The sequence below is a fragment of the Mizuhopecten yessoensis genome, unplaced genomic scaffold, assembly GCF_002113885.1.
Source record: "Mizuhopecten yessoensis strain PY_sf001 unplaced genomic scaffold, ASM211388v2 scaffold10829, whole genome shotgun sequence".
NCBI lineage: Eukaryota > Metazoa > Mollusca > Bivalvia > Pectinida > Pectinidae > Mizuhopecten > Mizuhopecten yessoensis.
The window spans coordinates 466193-474998 of record NW_018408742.1 but is presented as its reverse complement, the minus strand read 5'-3'; the positions used below and the strand labels follow the sequence as shown (position 1 = coordinate 474998).

General features: G+C 36.7%; 1 protein-coding gene across 2 annotated transcripts; it reads left to right on the top strand.

Moving 5' to 3' along the window:
- The first annotated feature begins 42 nt into the window (after positions 1–42).
- LOC110462770 (ran guanine nucleotide release factor-like) lies at positions 43–8426 on the top strand. Of its 2 annotated transcripts, none has more exons than XM_021516922.1 (6): positions 43–280; positions 2653–2754; positions 3645–3758; positions 4103–4204; positions 5936–6088; positions 7413–8426. In XM_021516922.1, the coding sequence occupies exons 2-6, from the start codon at positions 2666–2668 to the stop codon at positions 7531–7533; spliced, it is 579 nt and encodes a 192-aa protein (XP_021372597.1). In that variant the 5' UTR covers positions 43–280; positions 2653–2665; the 3' UTR covers positions 7534–8426. The 2 variants fall into 2 exon arrangements, with proteins under 2 accessions (XP_021372597.1, XP_021372596.1); XM_021516921.1 differs by having other exon boundaries at positions 2648–2754.
- Positions 8427–8806: the final 380 nt, after the last annotated feature.

Below are 8806 nucleotides of genomic sequence, written 5' to 3'. Positions count from 1 at the left end.
ATCCGAAAATATCGAAAGTCACGCTATCGGGGTAATTGGCACGCTTCATTATTCCATCACATTTAAGCATGCTGGTGACACGAATGGGACCAAAAATGCAAACATTTTACCACGTTTTCTAGCTTGATGAATCCGCCTTAAACCAAATAATCTGGTTTGATCAGGCAAGGACTGGTTGATTCAATGATTTCAACTGTTGTATGTTATGTTGAATTTCAAGCTAGAGTGATACAGGCATAGTTGCTACCAACGACGTTCAGGTTACAGACATCATTAGCAGGTGAGGAATATTTTGGTACAAATGTTGAAAAATATACCAGAATTTTTACTTCAGACATGCATGTACCTAACATCAATATTAAACCGAATTGATATTTTTCTACAGTAATCTTAAAGAGTTTTTTTCAAGATGTCTGAATAACATGATCATGTACGTCTGATTAACTTGACTGAAAATGTATTTAAAATGAATTTAAATAACTTGTTAGGTTCAAATCCTGGACCCTCCAAACTCTAGACGGATGCTCTAGACAATTGAGCTACCTGGTCGCCAATGAACGCCAGTTCTGCTACATTGATGCCTTCTTTATCCAAGTCTTGGCCCCAATTTAGACATCACTATATACTACCAAGTTCCTGTATCCCCTTGCAAAGCATTCACCCAGTACTTCAACAAGGGTTGGTCACAGGCACAACATGTAGTAGGAGCAGAGAAATGAACTGCCAGACAGGTTTGAACCCAAGACCCTCTGATCTCTATACAGACCAGGCAGTACCAATTGAGCTGATGATCGACATAGTCTAATTCTGATATACCGTGAACTAACAGTTGATGATGTATTACTATTTTATATTTTAGTATTTGAGTTTATCCAGGAAATCTGAACGTGAATTTTTTGTTGTGTGTCAATTCCCATAAAAAACACAAAGAGTTCCAAAGTGTAAACAAAACTATAATTCAAACTCAACATTGATAAAACTAGGGCAAAATGTGAACCTCGAAAAATTTATGTCAAATCCAAGTATTATATGTCCCATCTGTATGTTGAAAACTTGGGTAGTGACAACAAAACCACAAGGCACTCTGATCTTATGAACTAAACTAAATGATATTTTGCTCTATCTGAGACAATTGCATAGCTTTATTTGGACTAATTTAAAGATTAATATAATTCATACTCTGAAGTAGCCCTCCAACTGAGGGCAAAACTGATTACACAAATTAAAATATCTAAGCAAGTACAAAAACCTACCAAAAATCGTGATAGGTTTTAGTTTCCTAATCTGATACAGGCTTCATTCAGTCTTTCTGTTTTGTTCTACGAAAGAGGTGAAAATTCTAGTTGTTGCTAGAAATTATAAATATCATATTACCATGCAGGTACTGGTATAAAGATTAAGAAAAAATGTTTTTGGAATTTCATTTGACATCTCAATGTTGTCCTGAGGTCAATCCTTCACGTTTTGGCCAATTTATTTTAACTTGGTGTTGATCTTCATTAGATTGAATTTTCATCTATTAGAGTTGTCCAAATTAGAATTTAGATTTGACTATTTTTGAAAGAGTTTTGCCTTTTATTTATTTTGACATTGAAATCTTGTCTAGAGATATCCTCCAAGCATTACTGACTTGTCTTCTTGACATGTAGTGGACTAAATTATCATCTCATCTAATTGGGTTTTCCAAGTGAGCATTAATAAGGCTCAACAGCTTTTTTAGGCATTTATGTCTTGCCCTGCAATCTTCTCCCACATTTTTTTTACTTATATTCTTGAAACTTTTGGAACTTAATAATCATGTTATCTAGTATATGTTGTACTTTTTCCGAATAAGTCTGTTGAAAGATTTTTTTTGCCCTTTGTTTATATTTTGACACTTAAAATTGTTCTTATCACTGACAACAAATTTAAGATGTGACCTATTATATAAATATCATATATGTGATTTTTATTTTATTATACCGAGTGTCATATTTAGGTGTTTCACCACTTCACCATTTTTAAAGGTCCTTGTGTTGACTTGACATAAACCATGACTTCATCTCAACAGTTGTCGAATGAACCAACCATGAATGTGATTTGATAACACCCTGGCACTGGGACAAACCGTGCACGCATACGTTTGGCGCATGTGATATTTTTTGGAATGTCACCCTGTCTTCTTTATCTTTGTAAAACGAGCAAGTAACATTGAAAATGTTCACATCTTTCTCAACCAATCAGATGATGAGATTTTAACAGAAGGTATAATAATTATGATTGTCTACTGCATCAAATGTTTAAATGAAAACATTTGTATATGGAAGCAAGCATGATTCAATTTTTTCCGAAAATTTTACTATAGATCATCAGTCTAGCAGAAGATTTTCTGGACTCCTTTCATTTGGAATAAAATCAGTACTTAGCATGGGATGGGGCATAGGTTATTCCAGTCTTTGAAGTTACTGTTCATGTATATCTTTTTAATCTAGCATGTTATCATTGAAGCTTTACAAGAAGTTTCTTTGCAGTATTAAATACTATGTAATTTCATTATGGTAATGATCACAAAAATTCCACTGGTACATCTGTATGACATGTATATGTACATATTATATAACATCTAGTCTTTGTCTTTAGTTATCCTGTTTCATTTATTTTATTTCAGAACAGGAAAATCTTGAGGATGTCAGCCATGGATCAGACTCAGGCAGAAAAAGATCTGTTTGGAGGAGCCTTGTCTGCAATATTCCCTCCAGATGCTCAAGACATGAGGTTTGTAGTTTTATAATTGACCAATTAACCTTGTAATTGGATTGATCCTTACATTAACTGTGTCCAATATAAAATGGATTGGTCCTTATGTTAACTGCTTCCTTGTAAAATGGATAGATTATGAATTTGTGTAGTTTATAATGTTATATGTTACAGATTAATTTTCAAAATCATTTTATTATGGGAAAATGTCTTGTAATATAATTAATTTAGTGATTTTCAAAATTAGATATTGTTTAAAACTAATGTTGTGTATATCTAGGCTACATTCGTATATCCCGGTGAAACGGTACGCGTGGCGCAGAAATTTTCCACAATAAACGAACACACTTGGACCGTTATATAAGCAGAGCTAAACATGCACAGTTTTGGAGAATAAAAAACAGTGAATCAAGAATATTATGACCTTCTTTCATCCGTCCACTGAATAACATACCGTATCTTAAAAACTACATGTGACTTGACATTGTTTTAGAAATAAATAACGCAAACTAGCAATAGTCAGCAATTTAGTTTCAGTCAGGTACGTCTGGACCCCTCAATCTACACGTGCCAAATTTCAGCCTCGGTCAAGATCTGTGCCTGTTGACTTTTTACAGGTTCAACCGTTTCAACCGGATACGCGAATGTACCCCTATTCTAAATTGGTGTGTTTGAAATGTTGTACTGTACCAAGGGAGGTAACTCATTTTATAAATGCTCATGGATGACAGTATTATATAATTCTTAGGTTACAGATATAAATACATGTAATGAAGAATAAAATAAAATGGAGGATCAAATCTATGTTTGTCCCAACTGAATTGAAAATCTCATCTAACTGATCATGTCATACTAATAATGTAATGGGTTACAGAGATAGTCTTGAATAATCGTGTTGTGTTCTACAGTAAATTCCGAGAAATTCCAGACCACCAGGAGGTGTTCACTCACTCCGTCACCGACCAAAGCATCATCGTAGAAATTCTGGAGTATGTTCAGGAGCCTGACGACATCGCTCTCAAGTGAGTCTTGTCACAAAATCTCACTTAAACCTTTTCAAGATGATAGATCACTTTGCAAGATATTTTCATATATTTTATGAAGAGGCAAAGTTTAAATTCAAATATGAAAATTTGAATTGGTCAGATTTATGATTCATTACCGATAATTTTCAGTTATTTCTCCAATTGAATTCTTTAAATATACTGTAATATTGGAAACATCTCATTCAGCCCTCATTTTTCACTCTGGAACAAATGATGAATTCAGCTCAGTGCAAATATTGTGATAGGTAGGTATGCATAATGTATAGTTATGTAAATTTAAGACAATAGGCGAGTGAATTAAACTGTATTCTTTGTTATAGGACACATTACGATGACTTGGTGCGGGACAATGACGTGAAGGAAGGTGATCATGTCATCCTAGAGGCTGCCGAGATGCCTTCTCACAAACTAGCCATGTCACAGTAAGTCTTTATGTTTCATTTGATCTAGTTTTTTGTGCTCTTCGAAAATTTTCGGGGGAGCATATAGTTGCCGCTTTGTCCGTCTGTCGTCCGTCCGTCCGTCCGTTTCGAGTCCGCATTATAACATTACCCACATTTAATCTAGGATCATGAAACTTTATGTGTACATCACTCATACTAAGACGATGTGCACTGTACCCAATTTAGGGCCCACAACTTCTTATTTACAGAGTTATTGCCCTTTGCTAAAATGTTGTGTCGGGTGCATAACTTTGCCTGCATTTAAAATAGGATCATGAAACTTTCACTCAGTATGTACATTAGTCATACTAAGGCAATATGCACAGTACCAAATTCAAGCCCCACAACCCCTTAATTACAGAGTTATTGCCCTTTCCTAAAATGTCGTGTCTGGAGCATTACTTTGCCTGCAGTTAAGCTAGGATCATGAATCTTGGTGTGTACAATTGTACATCAGTCACACTAAGGTGATATGCACTGTAACTGAGTTATTGCCCTTTGCTAAAATATCATGTCCGGAGTGCAACTTTGCCTGCATTTAAACTAGGATCATGAATCTTTGAGTGTTTATCAGTCACACTAAGGTGATGTTCAATGTACTGAATTCAAGGCTTGCAACTTATTATTTACAGAGTTTTTGCCCTCTGCTTAATCTCCCACAAAATTTACAACACCAAAATATTCATAGACACACATATATAACTATCAGTGCTTATAGCTGGCATATAATAGAATACATTATCAGTAAATTATGCCTTCATATTTCATAGCTGAAGCATATGCTATGTGTCGGAAACATATACATGTATGTAACGTGTCAAAACATCATTTTTCTTCTTCCAAACTCCCCATTTCAACATATTTTTACCAGTATGCGTCATAAATCTAACCAAATGCAAAATTCAGAAACAGGAAAAGCCTCCAATAAAGTTGTTTTCGTGGGAGCATACATCAGTTCCACTGATACTCTTGTTTTCCTGTGAATATTGAAGCTCACATCTGCAATGTACATGTGGGATCTGTGTTTGACAAAATTTGTACCCCAGTGGGTTGGTTCAACTCCTGGCATCAGTTACAACTTTTGTCAGACATCGAAATAAAAGAGGTCATCAATATGTTGTTTAACATAATAGCATAATAGAAATTTTAATGAAATTATCCCGTGTCCATGTCTGAATAACTGTTGTATAGAGACATGCATGTCTTTTGTCTTAAAAATATTTGTGTTTGTTTGGGAAACAGTAAGGAATGATTAATGATAACAAGCAATATGTCTTTCAATCCAGATTCTGATTATATCTTGTATTTTGAAAGATTATCCATGGCTGTATAATTCAACTTGCATGACATATGGACTTAGTGTATTTTAAGTCAGGACTTTGTTATATATTTTCAGTGCAAGAAAGAATTTTTCAAAATCAACTTTAGGGCTAGTACTTTGATTAGGACATTTTATACTCCCACTGTCTATATATCCTGTATACTATTCTACAACTTTTCTGTATTGCAGAGCAAAAGGAAATAAACAATATGATACTTTACCAGAAAATATGCTTATATGTTGCAGGAAAATGTATATTGCACCAAGTATTATACAAAAATGAGGTAATGGATGAGTGACATCATGGCTGCTTGTTTAAAAAAAATTGAAACATAATCTGTGGTTCGGAATGACAAACATAGCATGTGAAATCTGTTGTTGTTTTCCAGGTGTCAAAGTGCTCGCTATGTCCTGGGACAACAGAAGGTTTCCAAGTTCAAGGAAGACTCTACGAATATAATCAACATACACATGGGATTGTTCCGTATCCCAGAATTCACGACTGACATCCTGGTAACCTTCAACGACCCAGTTATGATAAAGTAAGTTCTGACTGACAATCTTACTTTCCTTTATTGACATGTATGTTGAGGTCAAGAGGTTAATTCATGTACCAATAGTTTACATGTAATGAAACACTATGCAGTTAAGTTTCACTAAAATATCAAACTGCCGACATGTTCAGCATGCCCATTTGTGCAAGTCTCAGTGGTAAATATTATGAAGCAGTTTTATTATTGCCTAGCTGCCCTAGGTAGATGGGTTAATTTCTGGACAATTCTGTACAATGGAAAACCATTTGTTGGCATTTTTTCTGAACCGCAATGAATATGGGTGGGCTTATTACCAGTCAACGGCTTATTGCTGGATAAATGCAGTAGTTAGATGTATATAGTTTGCCAGTAACATTGGTTCATATCACCTGCCTCGACTTAAGTTCTGTTAAAAATAATTTCAGACAGATAATTAGTTTCCTCTGGCCCTAACACCAGACTAAGACATTTTGACATATAGATGTCTGGTGTGGGGCCAGAGCACACTGCTATATGAAAATGTGGAATTCTCCGACACCGTTTGGTATGAGGGAGTGACTAATCAACAAAATGATGCGGTCCGGAAATCTCCTAAAAAAGAATAATTTATCCCTTTTTCGGTCTGGATCGGTATTGTTTGTTGATGAGTCGCCCCATGACCTACCAAAATGGCATTCACTCAAGTGGGAAGTTTTGAAAGATTGAAAATCGAGGACTCTACTGACGGAATTTAACACCTGTTGGTGATAATAAGAGCTGATTTGGATCAATAAATAACCCATTTATTGATATATGTGAGGTATGTGGTGTGTCATAGTAGATTTTTGTTGTCAGCAGCTCATAACCCTCCGATACCAAACGTTGTCGGAGAATTCAATGTTTTTATATAGCAGTGCGCTCTGGCCCCACACCAGACATCTAATTTATGTATATATGTCAGTCAGTAGACTTCATACAAGTGTAAGAGGTTATTGTAAGATGACAGTCAGTGAGAGTTACCACCCATGGTATGTGTTGTTATTCATGGCACTGCTGGCACATGTGTTAACTCATTCATCCCTGAAATTTCATAATGAACTATTCCAGCCTTTGAATTGGAAGAGTTCAAATGTGTTTTCAAGGGTGAAAGAGTTGATGTTTACTGCCTGTGAGTGCAACATAAAAATTTCATGCTGAAAGAATAACCAATGGAAGTCTACATTTTCTTTTGTGGTGTGGTGTGGTTATCACCTATTGCAATTTAATTGGGATATAATATTTCACTCAGAAATTTGTTGTTGATTGATTTGTTAATTCCAAAATTTCATCTGTTTATATGGGGTTTTTTTCCCAGTTCAATGAGCAGCAGCAACCAGGCTGTTCCTACAAATGCAGATCGCTGGACTGTGGAGGAGTTTCAGCAGCTCTTGGCCACTTTGACCATCAATGACACTGGATTGTTCGGAGCTGAATGAACTGGCTTGTTGCACGATGGATGCCAGCCAGGCATTGTAGAGGTCGGTAAGGGTGTTTCAAGCATTGTTCACAATGGTGGGAGGGACCAGGGCACCTAGCTTATTGTGTGGATGAGATGGAAAGAAACTTTGAACAATAAACAGCAATGGTTGTTCAGAAGGACTCGCCTAAAACAAAAGTTCTATTTAAGAACTAGCTGACAAGTAGGATCCCAAACTGGGTTCCTTGGAGAGAAATGCTCATAACCAGGGAACTTACAAGAAATTTCTTGTCAACCAGGGTACTTTTCAGGGACCTACCCACAGGGACTTTGGAGTCACTTACCCACAAACAGTGACTGAGGAGGGACTTAACCACAATCAGGTTACTAATGAGGGACTTACGTGCAAATAGAAATTTCATATCCACTTACCTACAATGAGGGACTTGAGAGTGAATTACACACATCAAGAGTACTTTGGACGGACTTACCCATACATGTACTTTTGAGGGACATGACCACGTCCAGGGTAGTTTGGTGGGACTCAAATTACTAGCAGAGTTTTTTGGAGGGACTTATACTGACAAGGGGTACAATCATTTCAAGGACTTTCTTTTACCCACAACCAGTGATTTTGGCGACACTTACCACAACCAGGTTACTTCTGAGGGACATTCCCACAACTTAAGTATTTTGGAGTGACTTACCCACAACTAGGGTAGTTTGGAGTGAGTTACCCAACTAGGGTAGTTTGGAGTGAGTTACCCATCACTAGGGTAGTTTGGAGTGAGTTACCCACAACTAGGGTAGTTTGGAGTGAGTTACCCACAACTAGGGTGGTTTGGAGTGAGTTACCAACAACTAGGGTAGTTTGGAGTGAGTTATACCCACAACCAGGGTAGTTTGGAGTGAGTTACCCAACTAGGGTAGTTTGGAGTGAGTTATACCCACAACCAGGGTAGTTTGGAGTGAGTTACCCAACTAGGGTAGTTTGGAGTGAGTTACCCAGCTAGGGTAGTTTGGAGTGAGTTACCCATCACTAGGGTAGTTTGGAGTGACTTGGACTGACAAGGGGTACAATCATTTCAAGGACTTTCTTTTACCCACAACCAGTGATTTTGGCGACACTTACCACAACCAGGTTACTTCTGAGGGACATTCCCACAACTTAAGTATTTTGGAGTGAGTTACCCACAACTAGGGTAGTTTGGAGTGAGTTATACCAACAAACAGGGTAGTTTGGAGTGAGTTAACCACAACTAGGGTAGTTTGGAGTGAGTTACCAACAACTA

Bases quoted from the DNA above. Each gene is read 5' to 3' on its own strand.
- LOC110462770 (XM_021516922.1), top strand. From the start codon at position 2,666: ATGTCAGCCATGGATCAGACTCAGGCAGAAAAAGATCTGTTTGGAGGA. The intron at 2,755-3,644 runs GTTTGTAGTTTT...TGTGTTCTACAG, and splicing joins CCAGATGCTCAAGACATGAG to TAAATTCCGAGAAATTCCAG. The intron at 3,759-4,102 runs GTGAGTCTTGTC...TCTTTGTTATAG, and splicing joins CCTGACGACATCGCTCTCAA to GACACATTACGATGACTTGG.